Raw genomic sequence first — 17,812 nt, 5'->3', positions numbered from 1 at the left:
TCCGCGTATATAGGTCTTGTGGCGACGCCCAGGGACATTGTGGCGACCCGATGGAAAAGTCCAAACAAGTTTCTCACGTCGCCTTTTGTCTCTGCCGCGGTACACGCTCTGAATCACCTCCCGACGCGGCATACAAGATACCGACAGCAGCAGCAGTGGAAAAGTCGAAGGAAGAGGCAAACTTCGCTTTAAACCTCCAGCATTGTTCACGCCGGCGCTGCTCCTTCTCAAACGGGGCGCGCTTATCTCGAGCCATGGGAAAGAAAATTTGGCAGGCTCAACGGTAGTTGACTTACGTAATGCGCAGCATTGCACGAATCCTTGCAGCACGAGTCGCCGACGCGCGTCTAGCTGGTGGGGCCCAAGTGGCCCGAGACGCGCTTTGTCGTTTTCCTGTTGCCTCGTGTTTTAAGACGTCGAACGAATGAACGAACGAACGAGCCTGCACGCTAACCCACGAAAATGGCGAGATATCGAGGTATTCCAACGGTCTCTATAACTGAACACATGGGACCTTCAAAATCATTCGTTATATAGGTTACTTGGTTGTCAAGATGGCACACCGTATGACCGCTCGCTATTGAGCAGGCTAAGCGCAATCGGAAAAATAAAATATTTTTTAGCATGAATTCAAGAGATATTTAATAAACTGTCGCTAATTTTTTGCTGAACACCTGATCGCAGCCGACGTTATGGCAACGAGGTTCACAGCATGATCAGCGGCAAAATCCGGATATGACGCAAGTTACATCTGCAGAGCGTCAACTGCTTCTATTGCCTGCCTCGTCAAAATGCTTGGTTAGTGTAAAGGCTCTTAACCAGTGCTGTCTTCGTCGATCTTCGCCTCCATCCCGTCCATGGTGGCCTCGACGATGTCGTCAGCCGTCAGTTCCGCGCAGATGTTCACATCGGTTGAAAGTAGGAGGAGCGAGCGGGGCTGAGTGGGTTATCATAGCTACGGGCGGTGGCCCGGACCTTCCACGAACCTCCACAATACTGCGGGAGCAATCGGTGGGTTCCGTCGTCCGTGGTGCGTAGTGATGACGATGACTTATTGGTATCCCCTTTGGAACGGGGCGGTGACAAATATTCACCTAGCCTGCTTGCGCTAATGAGACATTCCATGTATGCTTTTCAGTCTAGCATTTCGTCTACATCTCCTTTATCTTTCCTTTTTTGTTTTATACAGCGAAGCTGTTTATGGCTATACGCTTCCGAAGATTTTTCCTGTCCGTCAACAAATATGCGCGTGCAGAAACTCAGCTCCCGAATAGTTTATTTATTTTTTATTTAGAGAATACTGCAGGCCATCAGGAGGCCCCAGCAGGAGTAGACATAAATACATTCAACTAATACAAGAATACATGCAATTCAGATTATTGTAACAGCAACGAACACAAATAAGATAGAAAGTGTGATAACAAAAACAGAAACTAAAAGAGGGTGTTTTTACACACCTCTAAGATCTATAATGCAAGATCGCTTCATTCTATGCAAAAGCTTATACGTCCAATCACTTGGATATGCATTTTCAGTAGATTAGTCATCACTAGGCACCATTTTCAAGATCAGTAGACTCTCGGGAAGCTTTTTTCTTTTTTTGCTTGCTTACAGGGGTATGAGCCATGCATTGGCTTACGTAACGGACAAATTGCTCGTTGGGTAAGCCTAGAACTGATTTAGCATATCGCGCGCGCGTACGCACACACGCACGCACGTGTGTGTGTGCGTGCGTGCGTGCGTGTGTGTGTGTGTGTGTGTGTGTGTGTGTGTGTGTGTGTGTGTGTGTGTGTGTGTGTGTGTGTGTGTGTGTGTGTGTGTGTGTGTGTGTGTGTGTGTGTGTGTGTGTGTGTGTGTGTGTGTGTGTGTGTGTGTGTGTGTGTGTGTGTGTGTGTGTGTGTGTGTGTGTGTGTGTGTGTGTGTGTGTGTGTGTGTGTGTGTGTGTGTGTGTGTGTGTGTGTGTGTGTGTGTGTGAGAGAGAGAGAGAGAGAGAGAGAGAGACCGCCATCACCGCTCAAATAAGATTTCCACCTGAATTCTCTGTCACCTCTTTGTCGTGTGCTAGTACCGTTCCACTGCCGTCACAGCAGTGGAATGGTGCATCAGTTTTTATTCCTTAAAGCATCTATATCTACGTTGTATCATATTGCATATGCCTGTAACGGATCCAGTCCCAATCCCCTCCCTGCACCAATGCTCTGAACGTCTCTTGCTTACCTCGCCTGCTGACTGCTTAATGCTGCCATCCACTGTGAATCCCAGCGCTTCTGGAAGGTGCGCCTTACCTACACGTCTCGCTGGGTGAATACCTTCGCGTTTTAGGATGTGCCTAGTTCTCTCTGAATTTTTGCTGCAGCAGACACATGCCTCATCCCGTTCCGAATATTTGCTCCGGCATGTTTTTGTCCTTATGCAACCCGCTCGCGTCCCAAATAGCAAGTGTACAAATTTTCCCTTCTAATTACTTTCTTTCCATTCTTGTGAATCGTCATGGTCTTTGTTTCCATCCTTTGCATGCATCCAATTTACTGTCCCTGTTTCTCTTTAGTGACTTACTTCCTGGTTGTCTATTTACACTTCCAATTATCCTGTATCTGGTTGCCAACTTTCCTGACCTCTTCCTCCATTCTATGTTCACGCTTTTGAGGTACAGACATTTATTTGTGCACTCTATGCACCCATTTACTTTCATCCATGTTTCAGAGTCTTTCTTCAAGTGATGATGATGATTATGTTTATTGACATCCTCTTTGAAACGGAGCGGGGACAAATAGTCACTTAGCCTGTTTGATTTAACCATGTTTTACATCTATGGCTCTAGCGTTTTGCCTGTCTGATTTCGATCTGTCGTATTTAAAACCGCCATCAATATGTTGCGCCATTACCACACTTGCAATGATTCAGGTTCTACCAATACCTTCCCTGCTTTTCTTCTACATATATACTCCAATCGTCTCTTACTTATCTCGACTGCTTACCAGCTAATCCTTCCATCTTCTTTGAATCCCAGAGCTTCTGGAAGGTGGACACCCCCTGCGGGTCTCGCTGGGCGAATATCTTGCCATGACATTACGATGTGCTGAGTCGTTTGCGGGCTTTTAACGCGACAGCGTTAGGCGCCTCGCGTCGCAGAAAATCCGACGTCGGCGTCCGGCGCCGGGTCCCATGAGCAAAAATTCCCGTATACGGGATGTCCCAGCCATATCATGCACCAAGATTTTTAAATACATGCAAATGCCGCGTGGCTGGACAGAGCCAAGGTAATGTTGTTTTGCGTCACTTCGACATACCCAGATTATATTTTTGCATTCCGCATAAATTACATAATTATTCTTAATTAATTAATCAATTCCTCAAATATTACAAGCAGATTAAAAGTGTCGATGAGAAAATTGTATAGCAACATGAAAAACTCCCGATACAACTTTCTGTTGCTCAATACGTGCTACATAACAGTGTTTCCGAGCGTGAAAGAAGCCAGCGAATGCACGCAAAGTTGCCGCCCGACTGGCCGCTCGAGTTTTGCTCCCTCGATGTCCCCAGGAGGCCCAGCGGGCGCGACTGCACGACGTGGGAACAGTCAGACGAAACGGAAGTATGTGTATCTCTTGCTGCGGTGCGAACTAAAACAAAAACACACAGATATTCAGTTTGTGCGTTTTATTATTTCTCTGAACTTTAATGCGTCCATTGAAGGAACAGATTGCACATGTAACAGTTCTTGCCTTGAATAATTCTCGAAGTGTCACGTATCACTACGAGCGACTTCACAGCATATGCATGTACGTACGTGGGCGCACCATAAGGAAACATACCTATATATGTTTTTCAATGGGCGCACTTGCTGATGTACGTCATCCCCCCCTCGTCTTGGAGCGCGGCGCCCGCGAGGAGAAAGGCAAACCGCGTTTAGTTCGAAATTTCGGCTTTTTCCGCGACGCGTAGCGATATAATTTTTAGCAGACACAATCGTGCGCATGTATTGTTTGCACTGCACTTGTCAGCTCAATATTGCCAGACCTGGTAAGGGGGCCCTTTAATAAACTTGGGAGGAAGCATGACAAGCAAGGCAACCTCCTCTGACGCCGCTCTCCCTATGCTTTCACTTGGGGAACCACGGAAAATTCGCACGTCGCGCATCAAATGCTGGGAAATGCAGGTTTAGGTGCTGCTGGCCACCAGAGTAGACCGGAGTTCCCGCCGCTTTCTCCAGCCCGTGCCGCCCGCATTCTGCTCTGCGCATTTGATACCGTTAGTTCTCGGTCCCCTGAAAACCTTAAGGCACTGTTTCCGTTGCCAATGACGACGCTACTCCGGAGCGTTCGCACGTACGATCAGCCGGACATTGAGCTGCGCAGAAAACAAGCAGACATGCAAGCATTAGAAGCCCAGCGCAGCTGCGCGGGGCGACTAGAAACGGCTGATTGCTATGTGATGTTTGTGCGCTTTTCCCGAGATTTTTTTTTAAAGTTATGACTAGGCTTCACAGTTGCCACGCGACTCTCTCTCCCTCTATCTTTTTTTCTTCCATATTCCAGCGCTCCTCCTGTGGTTTTCTGTTTACTGTCTGTCGCGCTGTCATATAACGATACACATGCTTCCTTATTTAAAAGGCGGCACAAGAAACACATGGCCGACTACTCGAAGACTAGTCACCGTTTCATGCGTAGCAGGCAACGCTGCGGATGCTATGCAACAAGGAGGAAGGAAAAATTTAGCAGAGAGCATCACGTCGCACAGCCAGCCTTGGCAAGTGAACGCTCCGTGAAGCCACAGTAGTGGCCCAGCACGTGACCTCTTGCGCAGAGATCAGGGAGCAAGAATCATGATTTGCTGGGATGTTTGGTTCTTAGTAGCTATGCCAGTAGTTTTCATTCGGTGCGCGCTTGTTGAGCTGGCCTGCCCTGGCTCTGCCTGCAGAGCGGGAACACTAAAACTAACCACGCACTTTGACGTGCGATCACGTGTTGGGCACACAGACTTGGCTTCAATCGCGTTGCGGTATGCTCCCTCCTCTTTTTACAGCGAAGTTGTTTACCTGACGGACCTGTATGCATGAGCCGTATGCGTGCTCTCACGTCGGTAAATTGAACAAAAAACATGGCGGCGCTGCGTGTCCTGGGGGGGGGGGGTGTATCTGGGCAGGCTAACGTCCGTAAAGTGAACAAAAAGAAAATGAACAATAGTACGACGCCGAAGAAAGGACACGCGATTTCACCGCGCGCCGCACCTCCTCAGTGGAGAAGTACACCCGCGCTGGCCGCCGTTGCTGCCGGCTGCGTCTGCTGTCGACCGCCCTCAATACAACAGCGCGGCAGTTGTGGCGGGAAAACACGGGGATGTGCGCCGCGATAGCCGCCACGGTGTGTAAGAAGAGGATTATGCATTACAGAGGTAGACCATTGCAACAGTTGCTACTGCAACAAAAATGGGAAAATTGGGAATACCACGCATTTTGAGCACGGCCAAAGAAACTAGAAGCATCGACAGCAGAGACGCGACTGAAACCAGCGACAACGTGCCCGTGCAAAAAGCGGAGAATGCGGCGACTCTGCCTCCGAAGAACGTCAGCGAGAGCAGATGCGAGTCTAATAGTCGTCATCGAGTGCAAGCTACCGATAAAATCGCTCACTGGAGGCCGCTCGCAAGCGTCAAGTTACGTCGTTCGATTCTGCGTCCAAGCGGCAGAAGCAGCTTCGCTGGCTAATCCGCCACCATATGAATGGTTCGGCCCGAAATATTTGTTTACTGTCTGTCGCGCTGTCATATAACGATACACATGCTTCCTTATTTAAAAGGCGGCACAAGAAACACATGGCCGACTACTCGAAGACTAGTGTGTGTTGAATGGTTCGGCCCGAAATATTTTCCTTCCTCCACGCTATGCAAGTAGTGCGGCCATAGATGCCTCACTTCGTACGTTGTGCAGTGTACTTTTGTTATCTGCAATGCCTTCCTACGGAATAACATTTCATATATTACAACTACAATTTGTGGACGCAAGGTTACGGCAAATCACTTATTTGCGTACTTTTGTGCTTCCAGTATACGGCATACTAGGTTTTCGCCGCAAGCGCAAGTGGCGCGCTGTGGCCATTAGATCGTTTGGTGGTAAATAGGTGCATATCTGCGACGCCTTCAGTTTAAGAATTACGTGTTATTCAAGTGAAACGACTTTCAGTTCGGTCAGCATAAGAGCCTCTAGCAAAAAAAAAAAATGCATGTAACGTAAAGTAATACTATTATCGCTAACATGAACCCACGCACTCCACTTTGGTATTATTGTGTAGAGGAATGAGCCTAGAGGCAACCACTCAATCGTGCACATGTCGCGTGCACAGATTGCGCCGTTGTCGAGTCGCGCATGACGCAATCGGAGCCTAATTTAGCTCATCGCTCGGCGTTCAGAGAAGCATGGATAGGCAGTACGTTTGTCGATGCGAGCGGAGTGCTCGCGTTTGAGAGAGCTCCCTCGGCCGTAGTAGGCATAACCCATCAAACCCAAACCTCTGCTCATCAGGAGTTAAGTGTGCAATGAGTTCCAGAAATTTGACGGTTGCTCGGCTATGGCACCACCGCGTTCGACACTTAGAGTCCAGAAATGGCGTGAAGAGATTCGGTCAGCAAGATATAAAGGGATGCAAATTCGCGCCCACCACCTTTGACCACGGCGGGCCCAACGCGAATTGGGAGTGATCACAATTGCAAGATTAGGCCGTAGGACACCCATTAGCTGTATCATAAGCATGTAAGCTTTCTAATACGTGAAATGTCACTTGTGTATTTGGTTACGCCATTGCTATACCCTGGTGCCCATACACCCTCAGCAGCACGCGCAAGACGTGGCACGTACCTCACTGCGGCTACGTCCCCACACAACCTACCAGACTTAGCGATTTAGCGCTGTCCCTCCAGTGAGGAGACTTAGTAATTTCACTTGTCTTTAAAGCGAATAGCTTTCTTTGACTCTTTCGCCCGTTTTCGTGGTCGTCAGTCGGCGGCGGTCGGAGGCTTGTGGGCGGCAATTGCTGGTGGGAACGAAAACGCCGACGCAAAGGGGCGCGCGTTCGTTGCCGAACGCCAACTGTCATAGCACTTTCAGAGGCACGTGCTGTCACCCTGTGCTGCCGCTAATGATGAGATGGTTAATTAGCGGCTCTGTTCTATACGAAATTATGCAACGAAAAAGCAAGCGCTACCTAAATACCCTTACTGCAACAGATACAAATCGTCAAGCGCACCATTCCTTTAATACAGCGAATCTTTCTTGGAAGTGCTCGGAGATTCCCTTACATTGACGATCATCGTCGATAGTTTCTGCACAATTCTTTTGCTGTATATCTGTGACCGGTCTATCAGCAATACACGATAGGGCGAAATGCAACGTCGTCCGTGTCCCGTGCATTGGGGGCACGTTAGGATCCCCAGGTAATCAAAATTAAACTGAATTCTGGGGTTTTACGTGCCGAAACCACATTCGATTATGCGTCACGCCGCAATAGGGGACTCCGGATTAATTCTGACCACCAGGGGATCTTTAATGTGCTCCCCATGAACGGGACCACTAGCATTTCTGCATTTCGCCCCCATCGAAATATGGCCGCCGGGATTTGATCCCGCGACCTTGTTCTCAGCAGCGCAACACCATAGGCGGTCAAAATTAATCCAGAGGCACCCCACTACGGCGTGCTTCATAAACAAATCGTGGTTTTAGCACGTAAAACGCCAAAATAGACCGTTTTCCTAGTTTGCAAGCGCGCTTCACTGCACTGCACATTTGCCCAACTAAGGTAGGCACCAGTCATTGTTAAAGCAAAGACAAAGTGCTCGCTTCATGTGCTGGTGGTTATCTCTTGCACATGGTTTCATCACAAGAACAACGTCTACATTTTCTGTCATAATACAAGCAAACAGTGCTTCTGCTTGCTGTTTGCAAAAATGACTCTGCTGCCAATAGTTAAGCAAACTGGCCTACAGGAAAGCTAGCTTTACAATTATGAAAATGGCTTAATTAAAGCAATACACCTAGTCAAAAGCAGAACCGTATTTGTGTTTCCTCTACTAGTACAGGTCTTCTGTGCTGTGCCCATAATCAATATGAGGGGGCCATGAGCTCTGTTCATGCCATGTCAATTACACCTCTGCATGTAACTTGCAGATAATCATTGGATCACTGTATCATTATCACAATGTATCACTGTAATACAAACACTGCAAGTCAGTGTTCATGTTCACAGGATGCACACCCAGTTTTGCAAGGCCAACATGGATGACCAAGTATACCAAATTTGTCTGTGCCAGAAGCGCATGGCTTTAACAGCCTCTTTGCCACTTTTTATTTTTCACAACAATAAAAACGCAGTGTCGAAAAGCATTGAGCTTGCACGAACATGCAACAATTTTTTTTAAAAAGAACAGCTATAAGTGGGTTCACTCTGCTGCTATTATTGCTTGAATGGCCCAACACTTGTTTTAGAAACATCTGAAAGCAAGGATTGTTTCGGATATTGAAGGAAAGCAGTTGACAAAAGAGGTGCACTTTAGGTTGTCAAAGGATAAAAAAAGAATAAGTACTATGAAAACAAGAACCAAGCCTATATGCCAACTAGAGTGAACGTTCAACTCTTAAGCAAGCTGCTAGTCAATTACTCATAACTACAGCTGCTGTGGCTAAGATCCAGGTGGCTAAACAGGATTTCTGAAACTCCTATCAAGCGTACTACTGGTGAATATGATATGGAACAAATATCCCCTAACCTTGTTTGCCTGTACCAGCAGTAAGACATCTATATCCTAGCTACAGTGATGGGCAGCAGCTAACACAGCAGTAATACAACTAGTTTAAACTACTCTTCAAGTAGCTGCATGTGTCTGCAACTATGAAACAAAAAGCAATTTTAATGAGCACTTGAACTCATTGCACTGAACTTGAGCCTTTGGCAGCATGGCATGCTCTCAATGACTGAATATGATAAGGTCCTAAGTGTGTTTAAAATGTCACTTTACTGCATGTAACATTGCCTTAGTATGCATTGTGTGCACAAAATACACACTTATGTGCACGTATGTAAAGGGGAAGAACCAAGTGTATCACAGGCTGCAATTTTGGAAGAGAGGCCCAAGAATATGATTAAAATGAAAAAAAAAAGCATGTTTAGTCAAGGACGTCAAAACAAGTAGAAATAAATTGTTGCAAGCAGTGCTGTGCAAAAGTGAATATGCAAACATGTAAAAAAAAATCTAGTTCCCACATAAAACAACTACAAAGAAAGGAAGTGGCTAACAATGCTACAATTACTTTGTACTAAAGACAATGCTTGCACCAGAATAAATCAGTTGAAAAGTTTCACACGAAGTTCCTAAGCAGGTGACTAGACACACCGAAAAAAATTTAACTGGACTCGGTGAAATAAGGCGCAATGCTGTGGCACCTCTCTGTTTTGTAAAACTGATGATTGGCAGGTGTTGTTACAAGTTGGTTTTATTATTCCATGAAGATGAGGCGACACCAAGCACTGGCAAAGGGAAGATAATTCAGGACCTACACACTATCAGCAAAAAGCACCACTTGCTGCCCCAATAGAAGTAGTATATGGATAACCATTGCTGTTCTTAGGAGTACATTGGGCACCTTTGATGTCAAAGTATTTGTACAAGGCTATCGTAGTATGGAATAACTGCAGAGTACTTCACTAGCACAGTCAGATGATACAATGCAAGATACCCTGTATGGGTCAACTTTCATTTCACCTTCCTTCCCACGCCTGCACTAAATGGGATTAAATCTAGAATAGCTTTATAACACACCATGGCAACTAAGCAGGACTCCAGATGAGACAATATAGTGACTGGCTTATTTAAAGTATTGCCTAAATTCTGTCAAAACATGTGCTTGCCATTCAAGCTTTAGATGATAACAGAGTTAAAGTGTCTTCACAGGACATGCTTACTTGTGCCACGCAAGCACAAATTAGTCAGGTAGGTTACCTTAAATACTAATGCTGATGCCACCCCCCCCCCTCCCCATAGGTGGATGTTATAAAATAAGTTGCATGCACTGGTTCAGCTCACTAATTTATAATTTTAGTTTTGTTGGCAATAAAACTTTATTGATATTATAATTACTCTTAAGCTACCATACATGCCATTGGCCCTTGATTATGCAAAAACAATAGGTTATTCAAAATGCAATTAATTTCATGACCCTTGGATATTTTACATCTGCTACCACAAATGAATGCCGAGTAGGTGCCTGGACAAATACCCTTTGTGTGCACAAATCCCTTCCAATGTTTTCTGCAACTTTTTAAAGAAAACAATACAACTATATAACAGATATGAAGCTTGTGTTAGTGTTTGTGACATTTTGCACTAATTTAGTAAGCTAGTGTAAAGCACAGTGCTTAGGGATTGCCTAACAATATAAGCTTTTGCAATGCACAGAAAGTAGTCATTAGGTCATCCCAACTACACTGCTTGAAAAGTAGTAAACTAGTTGTTGAAACCACAAGGAAGGGCAGCACATAAGGGTAACTACATACAAGTAGTTGGTGCCCATCACTGCCTAGCTATACTTTGGCCCAAATAGTCAAGCAGTCAGATGTAACATTAACATACAAAGTGCGATAAGCCACTCAAGCTGTTTCACATGCCACAAGTGGGCAAAGGTATATTCTATGTAAGTCATGAACAATTTATGTAATATTAACATATCCAGCACTTTAGTAGGTACACCTCGTAGCTGTATGTCAATTTACTGGTATGACAATTCACCTGGATCAAATATTTTATGACTTAACTGTGAATGACGTTTTCACCAGAAAAATGTGTATGCTGGCCTATATAAGCACTGTAACATGACAAAGTAAGAACTAACTTTAACGATCAGTTGGCAAATGGCTCAGCTTGGAACATGGTGGTCTCCAGAAAAATATCTTTAAGGCTTATTTCAGCCTAAAAATGTAAGCAGAAAACCAGCAAGCTGGAATCCCATCCAGCACTCGCTAAACAGTACAACCCTCAATAAGCTAGAACCTTGCTATACAAACCATGCTATGCTCAGTATTCACACAAGGTGATAAACTTTTTTTACTAGAGTTCTTCACCGCTAGCTGCTAACAAATATTTGAAAAAACGTCACAGTCGATACTTTCTTTTTCTTGCCACAGTTGACGATCCAGATCTCTTTCTGAGCATAAGCACTCCTCACTAATCAAGCTTTTCAGTAATCAAGGTGTTTCTGAGTCATTACTGCACTGAGAAGCAAAGAAAAGTGCACCATAAATTGCTAGAACACGTCCAACAAGGCCAGGGTGGCACAATATTTCCATCCTGACCACTATCAGATCAAAACATTTGCGAACACTATGAAACCTGAAAAGCACCAGAAAACACTAACTTAATTTCAGGCCATAATGAAACTGGACCACACTGGTGAATTTACGCCTTAAGCTGAATTATGCACAAAGTTCCGCTTAAGAGAACCAGCGCATAGGAGAACACTGTAGGAAAGAACTAATGAAATGTGGCACAAACATATTCAGTCAGAAAGGCACCAAATGTGCAAGAATACATCATCCCTGTCATACTGATCGCCAAACCTGTTGGGTGCATACCCACACTTGTGCACCTTACCTTTGTTATACAAATGCCAACCAGGGCAGCAAATGGGGAACACAAATTATTTTACAGAGATTTTTTTTAGTAGGAGAACAAAAATGCTAGCTATTTCAAACAAGAAGTCACAAGGGCCAGCCTTTGATTCTCATTTAGGCCATTCAGAGAATGCAATGAGTGCAGCTACCAAAATATGTTTTCAGCTAGCACAAGCATTTTAAAGACAAAAACAACTGCACAGATGTCCAAGAGCACAGAAGGCTAGACTTTGATTCAGAGGGATATGCAGAGCAACAACTTCCATCATCACAGTGGCAGCAAGAAGTGTGGAAGATGTAAATTTTTTTTTAGTGTATACAGACTTAGGCTTGCAAGTATATGCCTCTTGCAAACAAAAACCACAAGCCTTCACTGTTACTTGCTCTCTTTAACAGTACAAAAGCCCCCACACATGCCTGTTCACAAGAGCTTTACAAGTTCAGGTATATCACTTGACAAGCAGAGGTGTCGCCTTTCACAGGGACCATGGACGCAAATTCTTTCGTACATTTGCATTTCTTAGCATTCAGAACTGCAACAGTTGCCACTCAACAAGTAAATACCCCCCCAGGCCAAGAGTCTATTAGAATCAAATGCACTCCAAAGAGAGAGAGAAATAAAACAAGCAAGCAAAACATCATTAAGCATCACTGAAGCTCTTACAGTAGCTTAAGCAAGGCTTTACTCATCACTTGACAATAACCTTGGTCAAAGCGTGCCAAGAATTGTCTACAGCATGTCCTGATAGTCATCATGGCACATCACTATTTCTGATTGTCACAAATGTACAAACAAAATATAACACAATGACTGCAAAAATGGTATCATATGCACACTTTTTTTTTTCTTGTTACAGGAGTACTAAGGGCAGTACCTAATAACGAAAGTAACATGGAACAGTTCTATGTCTGAACAAACCAACTGCACATAGAAATTTGTTGACTAAGTTAGTCACCATCAACATGATCTTATAGCTTTGCCCTCAGCATACCTTGCAACAATATAAATAATTAGGTAATGCATAGTAACTAGCAAAATTGTCAGCACTAAGTAAATGTTGGAAAAAAGTAATGTTTAAAATGTGACAAGTTCAGGAAAAATATCCACCTTAAGTAACATTGTCCAACACAATAGATGCATTTTTCTGCAGTTAGTTTACCTGCTTCTGCTGAATGCAACATACCACTGCCCAATAGACATTCAAGTAGAGAAACTGAATTGGATGTACATACACAAAAATACCCTTCGTGTCTCCAACCTGTACCAGCAATTCCTCTTTTCTTTTTAAACATACAATAGTCACACGGAGAATTCCAGCCTAAAAGCTTAGAGGACATCAAATTAACACTATATATATATATATATTATTACTGCTGCTTTCTTATTACTGCCATTATTACTGACTCAACTGCACAAATGCATTCAAGAGTGACCAGTGCTCCACATGCTTCAGGGACTGTAGCACACTTTCCATAAGTGGACTGTGCAAATAAAATTGTTTGTTTGGCTCTCTCTCACCATGAGGCACTATCTGTATTGCCACTTGCTTCTATTTTTGAAACATTTCGGCTTGTGTGCAACTTTATTTTTTGGAGACAGCATTCCAGTTTCCTCTTCAACACTTCAACAAATCACAGTGTCTGTAATGTGTGTCTCATGGCTTAATGGCACACCCACATTCCTTGGACTAAGAAGCACTACATAGCCACATGACGTGGTCTTTTACTCATAAAACAAAATTCCCTTCAAAATTAATGTATAACCACAACTGACATGCCTGCCTGCAGGATTCAGCTGAAGGTTACAAGCATAACACAATTAAGTCAACTGGCAAAGCAAGAAAAAAGAAAAGCCCAGCCCTATTAAATCTGTCTCTGGGACTGCTACAGACAGCAGCTTTTAAAGGGGCCCTGAAACACCTTTCACTGATGCTACAGTTTCTTTGTCATTCAGGCTTTTCATTTCTACTTGTTATTACAAGCACACCGAATATGGGGCAGGACCAAGGCAACCTCCCAGTTGGTCATACAGCCTAGTATAATCATGCAAGAGAAAGTTGGTATCCACCTGAATGTAGCATGAACCTACCAAGGAAACCCACACAGGCTAATCATAAAAAAAGCTTCGCAGATGAAAAATTTGTCCTGCTTCGGGGATCAAACCCAACACCACCACCTTTTGAGGACAGTCACTGCAACAACCTAATCTAACCGGGAGGCTAGCAGATGGCAGGGCAAGGGTGAATTATTTGACAACTAGAAGCTCAAGAAAACTTAAAAACCAAATCAGAACTGCACAAATTCACAAGGTGGAAGATGCTAGCGAGAGAAAGTTGCCATTTATCTGAAAGTAGCACGCAGCTACAATTGGAGACCCATACAAGTTCCTCAAAATGAATGCTTTGAACCCATTAACTTTTAACCACGTATCAATGCACTTCAAACATTTTCTACATTTCCATATAAGGAAACCAACGGACAACTTTCATTGGATGCACTGCAATGCAATATCGTTGAAAGATTGCAAAAAGACAGATATCTGGGAAAAGGAGGGCAAGGATGTTTCAGGGCCCCTTCATCAACACCAGGAGAAAAAAAAAGTGAACTTCATTCTAGCTGTATTATCTGTCTATGTATAAGAGTGGCTGCCTCTCGTTTTTATACAGAGCGAAAGACTACCGCAGTATAGACATTGAACTCTGCTTGCCTACTTATATATGGAAGCATCACATGTATCGGGATGGTACATGGCTAGGTAAGAACGTGGGCCAGTCAGTGCACCTGGTCAAGACTGTCCCACATGTTAAGGCAAACTCGAGGGTCTCAACAGCAACCCAAACCTGACTTAAAACAGTTTTTACGCACCAGCACTGCAGAATGTAGTCCTTGGCATCTCATGACATGGCAGCGAGTAAATGATAAAATCCTTACAACAAATAATACAAACACACTGCTTCAATGTGCCGTAAAATCTTGCCGCTTCAACAGTATCCACAAACCAGGGGTGTGCAAATACCAAAATTGGTTTTTTTCTTTCTTTCTTCGAAACACTTTCAACAGAAAGTAAAAATCCAACATTACACTGAATATAAAAGTACTTCCCTAAGTCATAAAAGGGAAAAAAAAGGACTTTGATATTTATGTGATGATTGATTGATAGGTTTAACGTACCCAAAGCAATGCTTGGCCTGTGAGAGATCCTGTAGTGAAATGCTTTATATTCATTTTGACCACTTCACATATTTTAATGTGAACTCAAGTCTGCGCTACAACTCACTTATTTCAAGATGAACAACTAACAAGCCCACATTGCAGCTCTCTCGCTAAACCTAAGTACTTGGCCGTTTTTCATTCCACTTCTTCTAAGACCAGGAATTGAATGTGCAACTCCATAACTGTGTGACACTGCACTTCTACACAAACTATAGATTCAATGATTTTACATTCATTAATTCAAAACCTGGGACGTCCATAAGCATAAGCATGCAATCACACACCATCTCACTTACTTCAGTGACTAAGCCATTGCGTCCACAAGTACTGAACAACACAAAAATTACTCCCAAATGTCATCTTATGACTCTGGGAGTACCAGAAAACATGCAAAAAAACCTGACAAGCATAGTGACTCTCCCCTGAATGTCTTCTGCTTATTGGTTTGTTTGCACTGTTGGTTCCACAATACAGTGTTAAAGTACATAAAAAGTAATCATGTTGTATTTACAATTTTCAGATGTCATACTCTACAGCAATGTCTTACACTTTTTTTTAATTTTTTTTTACAAATCTTGTTAAAAAATGAGAAATTATTAGCGTGTAAAATTGAGAAAAAAATGCTGTTCTACTAAAAGTTCAATGACCATTTCACAAAGCAGGCACTAACTATTTAACACACCTACTGATGCACCAGTCAAAATGGTATATATAATGAATGAATCAAGGTCTTCCATGTTTTTCAAGCAAACAAACCCTGCATTAATACCAAAGCATAGGAAAACAAAATAATCAACATTAATATTTGCAGACCCCTGGTAAAGGTACTACAAGGTCAAAGTCACCAAACAGAACAATCTAAAGTGGCATATATATATGTTAACAATTCAAAGTATGCAAAACTTACAAGCATCACACAACTAGAATGCCCCAGCAATTATCACCTGCCAGCAGGAGTTCTTCTGCCAGCATGAAAGTCCACGGGTAGGAGCAGCGTTAACACTAATTAAGATTCACCAAATACGCATGATATGTGTGCCAACAGATAAGCATCAATCAATAAACAACAAAGACTTCAGTATACCATGCTTCGATGTGTGCACTGTACTGGAGGTAGTCACCTCGCGATACGACAAAATGCCACTCATACAGTTAGTGACACAATGAATTCAGGCGTACACCCTCAGAGTAGAAAAAGAACAAGCAGTGCAAATAAAGATTGTGCACTCGCACAGCAATGAAAGAATGCAAATTCAACAAATAAAAAAAAAACAAGACAGATCCACATGTACTACTACCACCACTCTGGCACTGTGCGTGAGTGAGCCCTGCTGTTATGTTAAAGAGGATCCCAAAGCTTTTCTGGAAATTGGATGCTGCCAAAGCCAGGGTTTGTGCGAGTCTCCCAGTATTTGTGAGTGTAAGTCCAGTGCTCCTTTCCATCTTTCGTTGTCTCCTTTCTGAAATGGCAATGCAATAAAAATTACCGCAATGTCTTTTGCTGTTGTTGTTGTTGTTATTACGACCTTGTTGAGATCGATGAAACTGATCGAATTATCTGGCAGGTCAAATTATACAAGATGCAGAAAAACTGTAGAACACGCCACTCATTCCTTCGGCAGTACTTTCGAGACTCTAATGCACCTCCGAATAAAACACAGGCCCAATTTGTATGTGTCCAAAGTAGGAAACTAATGTAGAAATGACATTAAAGCTCCTAAACAAAGCAGAAATCGAACTCGCACATGATTTTTTGGGGCAAAATGTGTGGGCAAGGGTCTAATAGGTGTTGCACAATAGCGGCCGTTTTTTTTTTTATGGTCAATTTCATCGCGTGGTTTTTAAACTCAGCTTCACCGCAATACAGTTATGTCATGTGGTAAAGCATACAAGAGCGCGAAGGTGGTTTTGACATTGTCTCCGATTGCACCATGCATGTGATTTCCAGCACCATTTTCTTGAAGAATAAACAAGAGGTGCGTGTTAGAATCAGGTAAATGCCGTAATCAGACATTGTGAGCTATGGTTATTGCTTGAAAATCTTGCTAGGGTAGGCCAAAAATAGGCATTTTCAATGAGAGAGCACGTGTTTAGCACATTCACTGTCCCCTAAACCTCGCCGAGACAGACACTGCTACTAAAGAGCTCACTATTGGGGTCACCAAACGAGTAAAGTGCATGTGTGCTGACTGGCCAAGTTTGAATTATCCAGCAAAGGCCAATTTCAGAATCGAAATGACGAAAGTTTGGGCCCATAGAAATGCATAGGTGCTGGCTGGGACCATCGGCAGAGATTGACTTAACCGGAATTATCCGAAGTAAAACTAACAGAAGTCTAGCGTACGGAAATTTTGGCTATATTTGTTGGATGTTTATTTGTAACCAGAGACAATCCTGTACTGCCGAAACCAACAGGGCATGAATATCACATCAAAAAATTAAAATAAAGATTTCCTGTTTCTGTGGACCTTTTTAATGTACAGTTCTCAATAAATTAAACGTGATGATCAAAGCTCGCAGCTTTTGGAACACCCTATGCCATGGTAAAAAGTTTTCACTTGACCAAGAAGTCCCCTCTAGATTATCTGTAATGCCTTTTCCAACAGTATTTCTAGAAAATTTTCAAATTAAAGGCACAAGAGGAGCACTAAAATGTATGCAACCAGTGAATCCCTGTGACACATAGAAGTAACACTTGTTGCATGCATTTGCTAATGTTTTGGCATGTGCAAAAGTAAAAACTAGCCCCAAAGTTGTAACAAGTTGTGGCGTAAATGTTGTAAACAACATCTCTCCTCATGCATTAACAAAGGCCTTTGGGCTGTGGGAGCGTGCTCTTGTGTCTTGTCCACACTGCGTAGCCATGTTCGCAGTGATATATCATTAAGAAAACATTCAAAGAAAGACAATTAAAAGAAATTATTTGCCGCTTAAACACCATATAT

The 17,812-nt window shown here is 43.3% G+C and overlaps 1 protein-coding gene across 5 annotated transcripts in view; it reads right to left on the bottom strand.

Annotated features, from left to right (window-relative positions):
- Positions 1 to 8,287: 8,287 nt before the first annotated feature.
- Positions 8,288 to 17,812, bottom strand: part of LOC126546183 (oxysterol-binding protein-related protein 6-like) — a 157,768-nt gene continuing 148,243 nt past the window's right edge. For all 5 annotated transcript variants that reach the window (XM_055061551.2, XM_050194324.3, XM_055061553.2 and 2 more), the window contains exon 22: positions 8,288 to 16,327. In XM_055061551.2, the coding sequence (XP_054917526.1) occupies positions 16,207 to 16,327 (121 nt within the window). In that variant the 3' untranslated portion in view covers positions 8,288 to 16,206. The remainder of the gene's footprint in view (positions 16,328 to 17,812) is intronic.

The sequence above is a fragment of the Dermacentor andersoni genome, chromosome 1, assembly GCF_023375885.2.
Source record: "Dermacentor andersoni chromosome 1, qqDerAnde1_hic_scaffold, whole genome shotgun sequence".
Classification (NCBI taxonomy): domain Eukaryota; kingdom Metazoa; phylum Arthropoda; class Arachnida; order Ixodida; family Ixodidae; genus Dermacentor; species Dermacentor andersoni.
Note: the sequence above shows the minus strand (reverse complement) of the source record. Positions and strands in the feature narration are given on the sequence as shown.